The sequence below is a fragment of the Elephantulus edwardii genome, unplaced genomic scaffold (genome assembly GCF_000299155.1).
Source record: "Elephantulus edwardii isolate Elephantulus edwardi_28Jun2011 unplaced genomic scaffold, EleEdw1.0 scaffold00103, whole genome shotgun sequence".
NCBI classification, from domain to species: domain Eukaryota; kingdom Metazoa; phylum Chordata; class Mammalia; order Macroscelidea; family Macroscelididae; genus Elephantulus; species Elephantulus edwardii.
Window position 1 is genome coordinate 10,728,934 of NW_006399853.1, and position 16,835 is coordinate 10,745,768.

Below are 16,835 nucleotides of genomic sequence, written 5' to 3' on the forward strand. Positions count from 1 at the left end.
TGTTCTTATTGGCCTGATGGACAGAAAGTGATGCTACCAAGCCAAAGGTGGGTGATGTGATTTTAATCTGTGGCCCTCAGGACTGCTTTTAATTGTTTTTTGGTCAAACATTCTTCTATGTGGTATAGCACTGGTCTGTCGATATGCTGTAGAGAGGTAACTCATGGTTGCTGTGATGCTGAATACTGTGACCCTGATGTGCCAAAAGCAATACTAGTCATTCATGGTGGACAGTGTTTGTTGGAGCTCCCCAATTAAAACAAGCTTGGAAGCAGGAGTGGCATCCCCTTCCGAAACCCTATGAACTTGGAAAAATGAAGAAAGTTAGACAAGTGTTCAGGTCTTTCATTCATAGGGTTGCTATGAGTCCTCTATGACTCGATGGCATTTAACAACAACAACAATCACTATGCATCTACAATTTGGACCATGAATAAAGAAGATTGAAGAGGAATCGATCCCTTTGAGTTATGATATTGGTGAAGAACAGTGACAACCCCAAGAACTGTAAAAAAGAACAAGCCAACCCGCCTACCCTGGAGGAGGGGCAGCCAGGGTCTCCTTAGAGCAAAGACGCTGAGTCTTCGTCTCACATACTTCATCCACTGGGCGCATGTCATCAGGAGAGGCCAGTTATTTGAAAAAGAGGGTCAGAGAAAGAGAGGACAACCCTCAACAAGATGGATTGTAACGGTGGCTGTAACAACGTGCCTGAGCAGATCAGAGATGACGATGAGGACGGTACAGGACAGGGCAGGGCTCAGACCTGTTGTTTAAAGGGTTGTTACGAGTCATAGTTGACTCAACTATAAACAAGGACCACCTGATGTTGGGGTGAACATGGTCAAGATTCTGACAGGAAAGGGTTCTTGGGTCAATAACTTAAGAGACACAGGCAGGTACGAACTCTTGGCCTGAGGAACCCTGGGCAGGGGTACACACATGAGCTCACACCCACATACACATAAGGCAGTTAGTTTCTAAAGCCTCCAGCTCACTTGCCTGGCCTCAGATGGGCAGCATCTGATCTTCTCAGGCGCTGTGACTGCAGACTAAGGTAACCCCTGTGGTATCAGACTGAGCAAACACCCACCCTCTCTTGTACGACTCAAATGAAGACTTCTTGAATAGGCAATTTTGAGAACAGATTAGCAGAGAAGAAAAGAAAATGTAGTGACATTAACCTAAGTAACCAATCAGTGTCATTTCTTTTAAAATAGAGACTAGGCGATAAAATAAAAAGCTCTTTGCCTGATTAGCTGAAGAGGGAAATGACAGCGTGTTCCTTGAGGACGGTTCCTGTGCCTCCAGACAGGCTTGGATTGGGCCAGAGTGTGAAGCCCAGTTTCTCATACTGCATGATCAGGGTTGCTGAAGTCACTTCAGCCACCGCGACCGAACAGGATCCAAGGGACACAGGACACCGCTGCCGTGAGTTACTGGAGCCAGGACGGGTGTCTGGGGTGTTTTCAGGACAAGTCAAGGTGATTTTCAATTTACTCCACATCAACCGTCACTGACACTTACAGATGCAGGTGAACAGCACGCCTACGTCTCACTTAAAAAAGGTTGTTGTTGTTGTTATGTGCCATCGAGTCATTTGTGACTCATAGCGACCCTATGTACAACAGCCCTAAACCCTGCTCTATCCTGTGCCAATCTCATTGCCTCTGACACACCCATCCCGACTACCCCAGTCACTGAATCAATCCACCTCATAGAGGGTCTTCCCCTCCTGCGCTGTCCCTCTATTCTACCCAGCATGATGTCCCTCTCCAAAGACCTGTCTCTCCTTACATGTCCAAAGTATGTTAGATGGAGCCCCAGAATCCTTGCCTCCAAGGAGCAGCCTGGTTTAATCCTCTCTACGATAAATCTGTTTGTTTTCTTGGCAGTCCATGGTACATTCAATACTCTTCTCCAGCACCACAGCTCAAAGGCGTCAATTCTCCTTCTATCCTCCCTAGTCATTGTCCAACTCTCTGATGCATAACAAGTGGTTGCAAAAACTATGGCCTGTATCAGGCGAACCTTAGTCTCCAGAGAGACACTGTTGCTCTTGAGTATTTTGGAGAGGTCCCTAACCGCAGACTTTCCCATCGCAATACGTTTTTTGATTTCCTGGCTACTGTGCCAAGAGTGTTGACCGTGGAGCCGAGCAAACTGAAGCTGTGAACAATCTCAATCTCTTCGCCATCCATCCTGATGCTACCGATTGGTCCGATGGTGAGAATTTTTGTCTTCTTGACATTTAGCCTCAGTCCATATTGAAGGCTGCAGTCCTTGACCCTCTGCAGTAAGTGCATGAGGTCCTCCTCAGTTTCAGAGAGCAAGGTTGTGTCATCTGCATAACGCAGATTGTTGATAGATTGTCCACCAATCCCAAAAAAAGGTTACATACTTCAAAAATGTGTATTACTTAAGATGACTTCGTTCGTACTTCAGGCACCTCCACTGCCTAGTCTCCAGCCCCAGCCAGTGAACTTGACTCATCACCCAGTTCAAAGCCAGGTCTGTGCTGAGCACAGCTTATAGAAAGTAACAGCTGCTAAGGGCCAATTACCAGAGTAAACATTTGTGTTTCCAAAGTGAGCAAACAGGATGTTATTGTTGTTGTTATGTACCATCCAGTCTGAATCAATTAATTCATAGCAGGTATTCAGAGGCAGTAAATCCCACAGGAGACTGCCCAGCCTTCTGCAATGCAGGTGGTGTGGTTCGAACCGCATCCCTTTGAGTTGCCAGCACAATTCCTTAGCACTAAGCCACCAGAGCTCCCAGCAAATAGTATACCAATTCCTAGACAACCATAGAAAGAACGACCAGTCATTATTGCCCTACCAAATGTGACCTGTGTGTGGAACCCTGACCTGTCCATGACTAAGTCAGAAATAACACTTTTAGAACAACTGAAGCCAGAAGCAGCCATCACAATATACCCTTTCCTGTCACAACCAAAGCTGTCTGGTCCCAGTTGATGGCAAGGATAGTATTCCAGAAGTTTCCTAGACACCACCTCCATGATGACCCACATCCCACAATGGAGTCTTCAAAGTTCCTCAAAGAGAGAGAAGGTTAGATGACGCTTACACCCAAGAACACCAGCGACTCAGAGAACTCACTTTGTAATGGGACAGACTTTCTGTCTACTGTGAACCTGAGCCCCAAAAGCAGAAGAAAAAGGACAGAGGACAGTTCTCAACCACTATTTATGCTGGGTCACCGTCCCCAGAAACAATCTCCTCACATAAATGTCAGTATGGGGAGGGAAAAAAAATTAGATGCTACTCAAACGTCTGTGCCGATACCACTGTCAGAAGGAGGCCGGTGGTGAGTAGCCAAAGTGTTTGGCAACCTAAAAGATCAGTGGCTCTGCAGGAGAAAGATGTGGCAGCCTAGTTGTTGTTGTTGTTGTTGTGTGCCATCGAGTCAGAGCCGACTCAGTCGGTTTTCAGAGTCAGCAAACTGCACAGGAGGAAGGGGCCTAACCTTCTCCCATGACACAGGTGGTGGATTTGAACTGAGTGCCTTTGGGATCACAGTGCAGCATCTCATTAGGTCACCAAAGTTTCCCTCGTAGCAATTAAAGCCTTGGAACCCCTCTGGGGCAGTAGTGTCGCTATGCAGGACAACACTCAACAGCTGGGTGTTTGGGTTTGGAGGTCGCTGTAGGACAACTATTAACTCATGTAGATGACATGCTTCTTTCCTGTACTGTAAGTAAATTATTTCTATTTAAGCATTTTGATTATTAGCAAATTTTCACTGTAACAGACATAGGATGAGGCAAACTGGTTAAAACCTGTACCAAATCATAATTACATATTAACATAGTAAATCCTGAATATAAAGACTGGTAAATCCTCTAATACATGCACTTCCTGAACTAGATTAGTTTTCAGGCTTGGAGAAAAGACTAAATAATCATTTCAAACTCTTTACAGACCCATCAGAGAGTTGTTTAATCCATTTAAATCCAAATATAGATCAGATTCAGATCCAGTGTTATTTCTACTGTAAGGGTAGAACAACTTCTTATTCACAAATTCCATGTTATAATGGCATGAAAAATATCCACAGGAAAACGCAACCATGAAATTCAAAGACACAACAACAGATTGTACGCAAGACCGCTGAACTTCTCTTCTCTACTTCTCAAGTGTCCTATAATATGCCAAGCTTCTGTAATGTAAAAAAAAACAAAACACCAAAATGATAAGTTAAAGAATTTACGGTTACAAAACACAGCAGACTTTATAAAGCAATTCTGCAAACAAATATGCAAGTAAAAGACATTTATTTAAGTGCCATGAAGATGATGTCTGGTGGACGAGTGCACGAGAGGTGCCAGGACACCCCTCCTTGGAAGGGGAGCAGCAAGGTTCCTTTCCTGTGCACCCCGGCTTCTCACCACAGCACGTATGACATAAACATGTGTGACTTCCCATCACAGCATGTCTGACGTACAGCAGGTGCGATTTCTGCTTTCTCCTCAGCTCCACAGCCTTGGGAACTACGCTGCGCTTGAGGACGTGCACTTAAACTTGGTTTTCTGGTGAGGTTTGTACAAAAGTAGCAAAACAACCGGCTAACGATGGTGTCACTGGAAGAACAAGCCCACACAGGCACTAAGGGCTCAGCTGGTGACAAAGAGACCGTCGAGGCCGACTCACAGAGAGGCTCTGCCTGTGAAGCCTGGACACCTGCCGCAGTAAAGACGACCACACGGCAGTTCTACTCTGTGAGACAGGGTCGCTGTGCACTGGAATCGATGGACAGTGCCCACTAACATCAACCACTGCTGATGAAAGCGCTGCCATGGTAGGCAACCAAGTCACCTCAGTGCCCAGGCGCTGAGGGGAAGGGCCAGGGGCTCGCCAGAACATTGCAGGATGTTTTCTAGATACAAAACAACTCAACAGAAAAAAGAAAAAAATAGCCTAGTGGACATTCCAAGTTAGTAACTTTTCAAGCAGAAGGGAATAGAAATGTCGATTCTGTTCATTATATAAAAATAGAATTCACTCCAGAAGAATGTTAATGTTGGTTCATCAAACCCGGTCCATGAGTGCATCCGGGCCGCTGCCCAGGCGCTGGAGGGTCCTGGTTACAGCTGCTGGCTGGTGAAGAAGGACTTGGTCTCCCGGCAGACGGGGTTGACACACAGCGGGCAGCTCAGGGTCAGCTGCTTGGAGCAGCGCTCATTGGACTGGAGGTGCGTGAGGACCAGGTCAGCCAGCGCCTTACAGACAGACAGACAGACAGCAGGGGGTAAAGGTTAGTCAGGAGTGACCTCCTCCCCTGGGCGAAGATAATCACTGTGGTGAGGGGGCTGCTTTTGATCTGAGCTGGGCATCCTCTGACACAATCCGACAACACAGCCCCTCTCCCAGGAGGCCTCGGCTGGGGGGCAAATGAGGGTGGGGAGGTCAGAGCCTGAGCCCACGTCTCCCGGGTGTGGACCAGGGGTGTGGTGGACGTCAAGAGGCTGGGGGCTGTCCGAAGGGGAAAAAGAGGGCACATGGGAGGAATTCTACTTTATTTTTGTAATTCATTGGCACTCCTTGTTCTAATGTGTGTGTGAAGACCAGGATTTGCCGGGGCTTCAGGGAGGGGCCTGGTACCTTGTAGAACAGTGGGTTCCCGTTGAGAGATTCCACTCTGCGGATGTTCTCGACGCCGCACTGCAAGTAAGGAGAAAAAAAAAAGACTAAATGCATGGGCTTTATTTTGCATTTGTTTTTTTATTTCCCTAAGAGGTGGGCTGCTACCGAAAAGAAAAAAGACACAGAGAGAGAGCGAGAGAGAGACAGAGAGAGGGGGAGAGAGAGAAACACACACACACACACACACACACACACACACACACACACACACACACACAGAGCGAGAGAAGGAAACCAGCACAGCCCCACGCACAGCTCAGTCTGACTTCAAAAGCCTTCAAGGCAGCAAGGGGGCGCAGGGCCAGGCCCCACATCTGCTCATCTCCATCTCTGTTATCACAGATTGCCCTTCGGCTTCTGTGTCCACTGCCACATGTGGTTTGCTTCTGAACCAGTTCTGAGGTTACACTTTCTGGAATCCTACGGTCCTTCCAATCTGCTCACCACTCTTTTTTCATCCGTCCTTCCTCGGGCCTTCTGCAGACTCTTACTCAAGTCAAACGCTGCTTTTATTATGTCAATTTTGTCAGACCCTTTTTGATCGCAAGTGCCAAAATGAAGCAAATTGGTCTCTGGGCCAAAGAGTGTGTATATGGACCCTGGACTGGCTTCAGTTCAGGGCTGAGTTTTTTATTTTTACAGAGAACACTTCTCTGAACAACTTGAGGCTCTTTCTCCTCCCGTCCTGCTGCCTCCTCTGAAAACACGGCTGACCTGTCCCAATTCAAGAACGACCTCAGTGCCATGGAGCTGTACCTCGGAGAGCCAGGTTCACCCCTGCCCTTCAAGCAGATAGCTTTCCAGGGGCTTCATCTTGAAATTAAAAGGAGACTTGGTGGCACAGGGTTAGGCACCTAGCTAATAACCTGAAAGATGGCAGTTCAAATCCACTCAGTGGCTCCACTGAAAAAACACCTGGCACTTGGTTCCCATAGAGAGTTTTAAAAAAAAAAGTCAAATCCAGTGCATCGTGTCAGTTCTGACTCACAGCAACCCTACAGGAGAGAAGGTCCCATAGAGTCTCCAAGCCGTGATCCTTACAGGAGCAGACAGCCACAGGTCAGAGCGGTTTGGTGGGTTTGAACAGCCCATGTCTTGGTTCACAGCCTGATACTAACTGATGTTTAGGCTGGCAGGTAAGCCTATCCAGGAATCCTCCCATAAAGATTACAGTCCATAAAACCCTCAGCGTTTCTCTGCTCTGTCACATGGGGTCACTCTGAATTGGAAGGGACTTGTTAACACACAACAAAAACATCTTTAACATTAACATCAGGAGACTGCCATGAGAGAAAAGCTGAGGTTCAGCAAATGCACGGCTTTCAATCTCTCAACTTCGAGAGAGGTTTATTTTCAAGGTCCATGTCCAAGCTCTGTGCAAACCTGAGATTTAGCAGCTTCTTCCTACAGGGAAATCCAGTAAAGTGCGTATCAAAAAGGGAACTGTATATACTCCTAACATTCCATATCTAGGAATTTCACCCAGGAAAACAAATGGAAAATGCACAAAGAAGCATATTTATGACTAAGCAGTTCACTATAGTGAAAACCACACCTTAAATATATACTAATCATTGATTTATTGGAAAAGATAATATCATTTTAGGGGAGTTATGATGACCAAGTGACAAGTAGTTGCACTGCAAATGAAAAGTAAGTAGCTTGAATCTCCCAGTTACTCTGAGGGAGAAAGATTGGCAGTCTCCTCCCATGCAATTTACAGTGTCTGAAAACCCACGGGAGGGTCAGCTGTGAGTTGGTTCTGACTTAATGGCACTCAACTACAACTGTTAGGTACACAGCATATTTTTTTTTGTTATAACCTTTTTCTTTTAATTAATTTTAATAGACATTTACAGAGGTTTTGGATTTCCATTCATTCATTGCCGCACTTTTCTCCCTGCCCACCCCTCCCCACCAGTTCGCTCCCTTCTCTGAAAAGAAAAAGAAAAAAAAAATTCCTTCATTAGTACACAATTCCCCCATCCCTTCCCCCTACCCCCACCCCAAGTACACTTCTCTATGCAACCTTAATTCTGGATTCCTGTGCTAACCATAATAATCATGTATCACCTCTAATCTGTACACAGCTTATTTTTAAGCAAAGAAAAATGTCAAACCAGTAGGAATAAATATAACTTTTTTAAGTACGTAGATGAATATAATTTTTATGAAAGTACGCAACTGGATGAAAAGACGAACAGATGTTACAGATTTCTGAGAAGAAAGCTACGATTGAGTTCTCTTCTCTTCATTAGACTTCTCTGAACTCTCTGAACTCCACTATTTTCATCAGCAAAAAAGCAAGAAAGCTTTTCAAATTCTGGGGCGGGGTGGCAGGGGATATTCCAACTATTTATTAAAGAAAGTGGTTTTAAAGTTTTAAAGTCAGTGCATTTGCCTATACGAATAGTAAGTCAACTACAGCTCGGTGGTTTTCCTTACCCACTATCATGTTATTAGTTGCTACAGAGCCTTGGTGTCACAGTGGTTAAAGCACTAAACTGCCAACCGCCATGATCTGATGACCCAGGCCCCACACAGGTGGAAGATGTAGCAGTGTCCCTCCCCTACACTTACAGCCTCAGAAACGCTGGGAGAAGTTCTACCCTAGGGGAGCTCTGGTGGCCTAGTGGCAAGAAGCTGCAACTACAATCCCAGAGGCGCACGGTTCGAATCCACCAGATGCTCTGCTGGGGAAGGAGGGGAAATCTCCTCCTGTACCAGTCAGATCTGATTTGATGGTACACGTACACACACACACACACACACACACAAGTTCTACCCTGTGTTACAGGTCACCGTGAGTCACACTGACCCTAGTGGCTGTTGGATTTTGGGTATGAGATTTGCATTAACTTTATCCAAAGAATTTGGTCTTTGCTCTTAGCTCTTGACAGATTTAAAATTAAAAAAATTGTGTCTAGAAATTTAACCTAGAAAAACAACTGGAAAATACACAAAGAATTATATTTATTACTGAGTAGTTCACTAGGGGAGTTCTCGTGGCCTAGTGGTAAGAAGCTGTGCTGCAATCCCAAAGGCACGTGGTTTGAATCCACCAGCTGTCCCACGGGATAAGGATGGGCAGTCTCCTCTGGTGTGACTAAATGCCTTTAAAACCCAGCTAGGTGTCAGTTCTGACTCGAAAGTACACAACAACAGTTCACTACGGTGAAAAATCATATCTTAAATATATACTAATCACTGATTTATGGAAAAAACATAGTATCTTTTAAAAAAATTGCATTTTTTTTTAAAAAAAAGGGGTTCTCAATTTCCCTAGTGGTCTAAGTGTCTAGCACAAGGACCCCAAACCAAATAGGTCATAACAGAGAGAGGGGACTCTGGGAGGGGGGCTGGCTAGAAGGAACCCCATGTCTACGTAATACTCCCTGCTCATCACAGACCTCAGGGGGGTGGGGCTGCGGTTTGCATTATACCATGGCCCCCCCACCCCCGGACACCTTATCTAAGGACGAGCTCCTGAACCCTGAAACTCAAAGTTCTCAGGAGCTGGCTTCCTGTGCCCTGTACCTGGTGTGCACCTGGTGAACTCTGACCTGGGGAGAGTGTGAGTGGAGGGGACGCTGCCTGCACAGAAGGTCTCAGGGCTGAACAGAGAGGTAGAGTTGTGGGGCAGGGGCAGGAGGGTGCAGGGAGTGGATCTGGTTGAACATTTGCTATGTATTGACTCAGTCACTGATAGCTAACTTACTTATGAAGTAAAGCAGCTTAGTAATACAAATGACTGTGAAGGAGCACTCCCATTCAGACAGAAACTTGGGTTTGGCACAAACCTGCGTGCACAGTTTCCGAGCACACCTCTTCAGAGCACGCAGCCAGCTCAGGTGGCTGAGGGGTTCAGTGAGCGACCCCCACAGATAACCCTGCACCCTCACTGCAATCAATCACAGCTTTCCCATAAGCCCCTTCTCAGAACTGCTGCCCTTACTTCCTCAGCTCTGACTGGAGGCCACTCCCCACACAACCCTGGTGGTGGGGGGAGGCTGGGGACGGGGAGTGGGCTGCACTTCCCCAACATGCTCATGCTGCCCTGCACCTGCCGTCCAGCCTCAGAGAACCCAGAGGGGGCGAGGTGTTCTCCAAGGCCAGGCATCCATCCATCACCCCGCGGATGGCCAGAGCAGCAAATGGGGGGACAGGGTGTCGTGGGGACCCACAGTTCCCATAGAAACCACACTCACAGTGGGCCCAGGGTGCAAGCCCACCCTCAGAAACCAAGAGACAGAGCTGCAGCAGTTTTTCTCCAGCCTGAATGGAGACCCACATCCATCTTCCCCACATGACACTAAGGACGGTTTCTGTTATTTCAATACGCAGATTGATCACACTGCAGGCGTGGACGGCTAATTAAGGGAACGCATAAGCAAGGCTGAGGAAATGACCGCACACCAGCTTCAGTGATGCCGTCCTCTTGTACTAAGTGAGACAGTGACACCACAGCCCAAGTCCACGGAGGAACATGGCTGAGCGACACGTTTAAGTACCTGCAGAGATGGCCCCCTTTTCCAACAGGTACCTTGGACAGAGAAACTGGAGCCCGGCACTCACCTCGCTGGCGAGGACCTGCGCGTACTCGATGTCCAGCTCGTACAACGTTTCGATGTGGTCACTGGTAAAGGCGATGGGGACCAGCAGGATGTTCTTCCGGCCCCGCTTACAGAGCCCTTTGATAGTCTCGTCCGTCTGCGGGCCCAGCCAGGCCATAGGGCCAACCTGTGAGAAGGGAGGGTGAGCAGACAGGCATCCACTCCCAGCCGCTGCCCCTACACACACCTGCCTTAGAGGGGCTCAGGTCACGCGACACCTACTCCAATTACTTTGGTATTTCCACATGTAAGTTGAACCTTCTAGAAGTTGTTATTGTTGTTAAGTGTCGTCGAGTTGTAGACGACTCATGAGCAACCCTAAGAATGAAAAACCTGAACATTTGTATAACTTTCATAGTTTCTCCACATTCAGAGAGTTTCCAGAGGCACGCTATCTCGGAAGTGGATACCACTCCTGCTTTCAAGCTTGTTTTAATCGGGAAGCTCCACCAAACACTGTCCACCATGCATAACCATTATCGCATTTGACACATCAGTGTCACAGTGTTCAGCATCACAGAAACCACTGGTTACCTCTGTACAGCAAATGGACAGACCAGTGCTGTACCACTTAGAAGAATGTTCGACCAAAAACAATTAAAACAAGGCCTGAGGGCTGCAGATTAAAATCACCCACATTTGGCTTGGTAGCATCACTTTCTGTCCACTTGGCCAACAGAGCTTTCTCTGTATAGTTATAAATAACAGTATGTGGCATTACAATCAAAAGGAATATACTAAATCAACTAGCCAGTGGGTCTTGAGTCCATCGGACTCGCTTTCCTTCTAGCAGTGGTGAGCAATCAGGATACAGTCCAAGTGACTGGTCCCGAGCTGACCGTTTTATAACTAAGTCCTAAAACAGACTTTCCCAAAAGGCCTGTCTGCCAGCAAGCATGGGGAGGCCACCCACCTTGGACTGCCACACCAGCCGGTAAGGGTTGGAGCAGCCCAGCTTCTCCATGACTCTGTGGACAGTGGCTCCTACCTCCTGAGGGTAGGGGTCCCCTCTGTTGACCACCTGCAGTGGAGACACAAAGGTTCAGGTGGTTTAATGTGACAATGTGACTTTCTTAGGTTTGATCATTTTACTACAGTATATAGATGTATCTAGCAAAGCTGGGTGAAGGAAACAGGGAAGTTTTCTTTTTGCTACTTTTTTATCAGTTGAAAATTATTGCTAAATGGGGAAAAAAGTCATTAGAAACAAATGCCCTGGAAAGTTTTAGAGGCATATTCTTCCTTTCTAAGGCCTGGGCCTCCCTGCCCTTCACACCCCTCATAGACGCCTGGTATTCTTCAGTCCTACAGGGGACCCGGCAGCCACAGAAAACCAGGAAGGAGCATGTCCATTCCTGGGGACGGGGAAGGGACATGAGGAGCTGGCTGAGATGAGAGAAGGCCACACCTGGAATTGTTCACGTATAAAACATACTTCTCCTGACACGCTCTCCTCATATACAGGATGGTTATCAGAAGGATGAGGCAAGGGAGGAGGGTGAACATGCAGCAGGATTTGATGACACCAGAAAGGGAAATCCCAATGTCCAGGATCTCTAAGGCCACCTACTGCCGAGAGCAGGGACTGTGATGCGGCTGAAGGCCGGAGGTGCGGCCACCAGATGGCAATCGCGGCTGGCAGGCACTCGGGGCCCCAGAAACCTACAGCTCACACCACTGACCACTCATACAGCTCAGCCTCTAGGGAGATGTCCATCTCCATCACCCCAACTGGAAAAGCCACATTTTCAGGACAGGCTATCAGCTCTGAGCTGATAAAGGAATGTGCTTATTCTAATCCCTCACAATAAGCAAATACATCACAGCACACTAGCTCCATGACTCTATTTCGAGGAACACATCAACTGGGTTTAAATTGCAGTATTTTCACTAACACTCCAGGGTAATGTGAAAAACTATCTCAGTAAGTGAAACACTAGAGTCGTCTTGGGAAATACCTGCAGACCGGACCCCAGTCCATGGAGGCTGAAGGTGTGGATCTGAGCATTCTTAGAATGGTGGCCCCCAACTGCACCCACCAAATACCATGCTGAGAGCCTTCCGGTCTGTGACAAGGACTTCTCTTAACTATCCAACTTCTTCAAATTCCATGTATCTGATTAGCTCTTCAAAGGACTGTTTCAAAAGCATTGATTAAGTCATCTTCTATTTATTATAGATGTTGACCATCACCATAGGTCACACGAGTTCCCTGAGATTTAAGTCAACACCTATGTATGGTATGACCCAGTGAATTAGCTGTCAGGAGACTTCAGGAGATTGATACAATTCACATAAAGTTGAGTCAGTTGGGGCCTTATTCTTGTATTATGCTTGTGATGTTATGATTATGTTGTGATGCTACATTGTTCTGTCACATATACAGAGAATGAAACTGTCCAACAATCATAAATAGAAAAAAACAACCAAAAAACAAAAAACGTTCTTACTTACAGACATCGGCAGCGAGTGAGCAGAAAAGAGAATGACCACGTCACTCCTCTTGTCCGGGGGGAAATGTTCCAGTTCTTTGAGAATGTGGTCGGCAAAGCACTGTGGGAACACCGGGAAAGGAGGGTCAGGAGACAGTGGGAGGGAAGGCAGGCCCCCTCCTGAGTGAGGGCTGTGGGGAACACCTCTGAGCTGCCCTCACAGAAAGGAATGTGTCTTTAAAAAAAGAGAAATAAAAGTTGAGTGATCCTTGCTCTGGTTCATCATCAGAATGGATTCGAACAGTTGCTGGGGCCCAGGGAATTTGCTGGGAAAACTTCTGAAGTTTGATAATGGTGCGGGGGCCCTGCTTCCCTGGGGAGGAGTGGGCTCACTTCCAGATGGGAAGGAGACACAGCCGCTGGGCTAGCAGGAAAAACGCTGACGGGGTCTTTCTGAGCCCTTCGTACTGTGGCGTTCGGGTGTGTATCACATCAGACATTGCAAAGGAAGACGACACACTCTTCTAGTTCTGCAGCCCTTGCCTACAAACCCCACTGGACTGCATTTCCTGAGGACAGACAGAGCCGGCAGCTCGCCCCTTACCCTCACCGAGGGGCAGATGCAGTAGGTTTGGAGGCCATCCGTCACATCTGTGGAATGTGGCCCAGAAGGTGGTCCCTTCCCCCCTCTGATCTCTGTCCACCAGACCCGTGAACTCCCCGCTAGCCGGCACTTTCTGACTCCCATCGATAGGTGCTGAAATGCCAGATCTGAAGAGGTCTGCTTTCATCTCCCCCTTTAATCATTCCTTGTCATTTAAGCTATAAAGGAAATGCTGCAAAGGGCAGTAATGGGTCAATTGACGAGATCGGAATACGAACGTAGAGTAGATACTGGTATCAGTGCTGCATTTGCTGAAGTTACTGTTATGTGAGAAAATACCCCAGATCTGAGGAAGTACACGCGTAAGTATTCAAATGCAATGGGAGAGGGTGGACGTATTATAACTTACTATCAAGTGGTTTGGGAAAAGGTTATGTGCTTTTACACACACACACACACACACCCTCATGGGTTCTATATTAATAATAGGACAAGCTAGGTAAAGAATCTTGGAAGGAGGAGTGGCACCCACTTCCATAATAGCTTGCCTCCAGAAACCCTATGAACCTGGAGAGAGGATGAAGGGCGCCCAAGCGTCGAGGACTCTCCTTCATAGGGTCGCTATGAGTCGCCTGCGATTCGACGGCACTTAACAACAACAGGCAAAGAATAGAAGTGACTTCCTTATACTATTCTCAGTCTAGCATTTTTCTCCATGTTTGGTGTTTCTGAATAAAAAGTTTCTGAAATAATGAGTACTGCATAAATTTTCATTTGTAAGTATTTTGAGGTTGTAGTGTTAATACGCCAGAATGAGCAAGCTCTTTGCTGACCAAATTCCAATATTATTAATCTTTCTAGAACCTGAAAATCTGGTAGATAAATAAAGTGTGGCACTAAACGGGAACTAGTGAATTAGTTTCCTTTTCAAATTTTCTCATTTGCCTACAGTGTAAATGTGGTAAGGCTGAATACAAACAAAAATAATACATTTACTCTTGCGGACTTTACAGTGTTTAGAAATTAGGGACACTCAGAAAAAATGAGATTTTGGACAACAGCCCAGATGGGAGATCAACTTCAAAGTTTATGGGGAGTCTGGGATTTAAGAGAAATAGCAATATTAATTAATAATAATAGTAAGATAATGCTCATGTAATTCCTGTCTATGATAAAGTGGATTAAAAATCATAGAAAAGTTTTCATCTTAGTTTCCCAGTATCTTCTAGTTATCAAAACTCCTCATATACTTCAAATTAGGAATAAATTCTATAAACTTGACTTCCAAAATAACTCACATCATTTCTGATGTTAGTATAGCTCTTCTTGAAAAAACCTTTAGTAAAGACACAACTGGTGTGGGTGTGGCAGTTGAGGGTGTTTGGAGGCCTGGACCCTGATCTCCATTCTGTACCCCACCTGTAGACCCTGGTCCCTATCTTGAACGCCATTTGCAGATCCCATCCAGATCCTGCACCCCCTCTGCAGACCCTGATTTCCAGCCAACACCCCATCTGCCGTCCCTCCTCCTGACCCCGCAGCCCATCTTGAAGACTCAGCCTGATCTCACACCCCATCTGCTAATCCCACTCTCAGCTCATCCCCAACTCCCACCCCATCTGCAAACCCCATCCCGATCAGGCACCCTATCTGCAGACTCGGATCCTGAGCCCGACGACCCCGCACCCCATCAGCAGACCTCGATCCCCAGCCCACACCCCCACTGTAGCCTCACGGAGGGCCTCCCCTCTGCACAATGAAAGGGCACCTCGCTCCCAGCCTTCAATCACCACCACTGCCAGACACACTGCGGAAATTCCCTTTCATTTCTCCAACAGAGACTTCCTCAGTTAAGAAGCCTCTCCATCTTTCCACTTCCCCCCTTTTCAAAGGCCTGAATTTTAATGTGGCGCTAATCACTCCTCCTTGGGCAGCAGGTGCTTCGCAGACCCCTCTGCATAGACCCCTCTGCTTCTCCCACATGGCAGCTCTCCCCTCTCACACCCCGTTTCCTGCTCAGGGAAGGGGGTGCTTGGCAAGCGGGACAGATTCACAGAACACATTGACGCCCGCATCCAGGCAAGGTCCCTTCTTTCCACTTTTAAAACAGGATTTCCACTCTCAGCCTTAATATCTTTCATCAACTGCAGGTCCAGGGACCCAGGCAATGCTGGGAAGAATGAGGCCACTTTCAATAACATCCAGCACCATCTAGTGGTCTGAGACTTTAAGTGTCCAACCCCAGGAATTTGAAAAAGTTAACAGAGTGAAGGCTCAGGGAAAGACTTGGCACATAAATACCCTACAGTCTGACCTCAGATAACTCAAATACAGAAACGTCCACCAAGAGAACAAAATAATGTTCTTGGAATTACCAGCCAGGTTTCCATATTCAAAAGGGCAGAAGTATGCACAAATAGCAACAAAAAGGCATTAACTTTATAAAAACACAGTTTTAACAGATTCTCCAAAAATAAACTGTTAAAAGAAATATTATGTACTCTGTAGAATATGGCCATATGAATGCCACAGACCTATTCATCTATGAAATCATCGTATCTGAAATGTCAGCTCCTTAGAAGAGAGGATGGCGGAGGGACTCTTTCTACGAAGATGGCGCCAAAAGCGAAGAAAGAAGCCCTTGCCCCTCCCAAAACTGAAGCCAAAGCAAAGGCATTAAAGGCTAAGAAGGCGTCCTGAAGGGCATCCACGGACAAAATAAAAAGAAGATCCACACATCACCCACCTTCCAGCGGCCCAAGACGCTGAGACTCCAAAGGCAGCCCACATACCCCTGGAAGAGCGCCCTCAAAGAAACAAGCTTGACCACTATGTCATCATCAAATTTCCCCTGACCACTGAGTCAGCCATGAAGATGATAGAAGATCACAACACACTTGTGTTCATTGTGGATGTCAAGGCCAATAAACACCAAATCAAACCAGCTGTACAGGAGCTACATGACACTGATGTGGCTAAGGTCAACACCTTGATTAGGCCTGATGGAGAAAAGAAGGCCTATGTTCGACCTGCTCCTGACTATGATGCTTTGGATGTTGCCAACAAAATTGGGATCATCTAAACTGGGTCCAGCTGGTTAATTCTAAATACAAATTTTTCTCACCAAAAAAAAAGGAGAGGATGGCAAGACGGCGACTCACATAGCAAACATGTTCTCAGGAGGGAGAAGGATCTCATGTTTGGTAAAGCCGAGTGTTGGCGAACGGAGGGAGAACCTCAGTGAGATGGACTCACACGGTGCCGACAGCGGCGAGCGTGGCCTGCGAGGCTGGACAGGGCGTGAGAGGCTGGACAGGGCGTGAGAGGCTGGACAGGGCGTGAGAGGCTGGACAGGGCCCGAGAGGCTGGACAGGGCGTGAGAGGCTGGACAGGGCGTGAGAGGCTGGACAGGGCCCGAGAGGCTGGACAGGGCCCGAGAGGCTGGACAGGGCCCGAGAGGCTGGACGGGGCCCGAGAGGCTGGACGGGGCCCGAGAGGCTGGACGGGGCCCGAGAGGCTG

The 16,835-nt window shown here is 47.2% G+C and overlaps 1 protein-coding gene across 1 annotated transcript in view; it reads right to left on the bottom strand.

Moving 5' to 3' along the window:
- Window positions 1-5,107: 5,107 nt before the first annotated feature.
- Window positions 5,108-16,835, bottom strand: part of FECH (ferrochelatase) — a 37,165-nt gene continuing 25,437 nt past the window's right edge. Inside the window, exons 7-11 of the mRNA XM_006891738.1 lie at window positions 12,734-12,832; window positions 11,193-11,300; window positions 10,242-10,406; window positions 5,625-5,684; window positions 5,108-5,242 (exon numbers count right to left, since the gene is read on the bottom strand). Coding sequence (XP_006891800.1) covers window positions 5,108-5,242; window positions 5,625-5,684; window positions 10,242-10,406; window positions 11,193-11,300; window positions 12,734-12,832 — 567 coding nt within the window. The remainder of the gene's footprint in view (window positions 5,243-5,624; window positions 5,685-10,241; window positions 10,407-11,192; window positions 11,301-12,733; window positions 12,833-16,835) is intronic.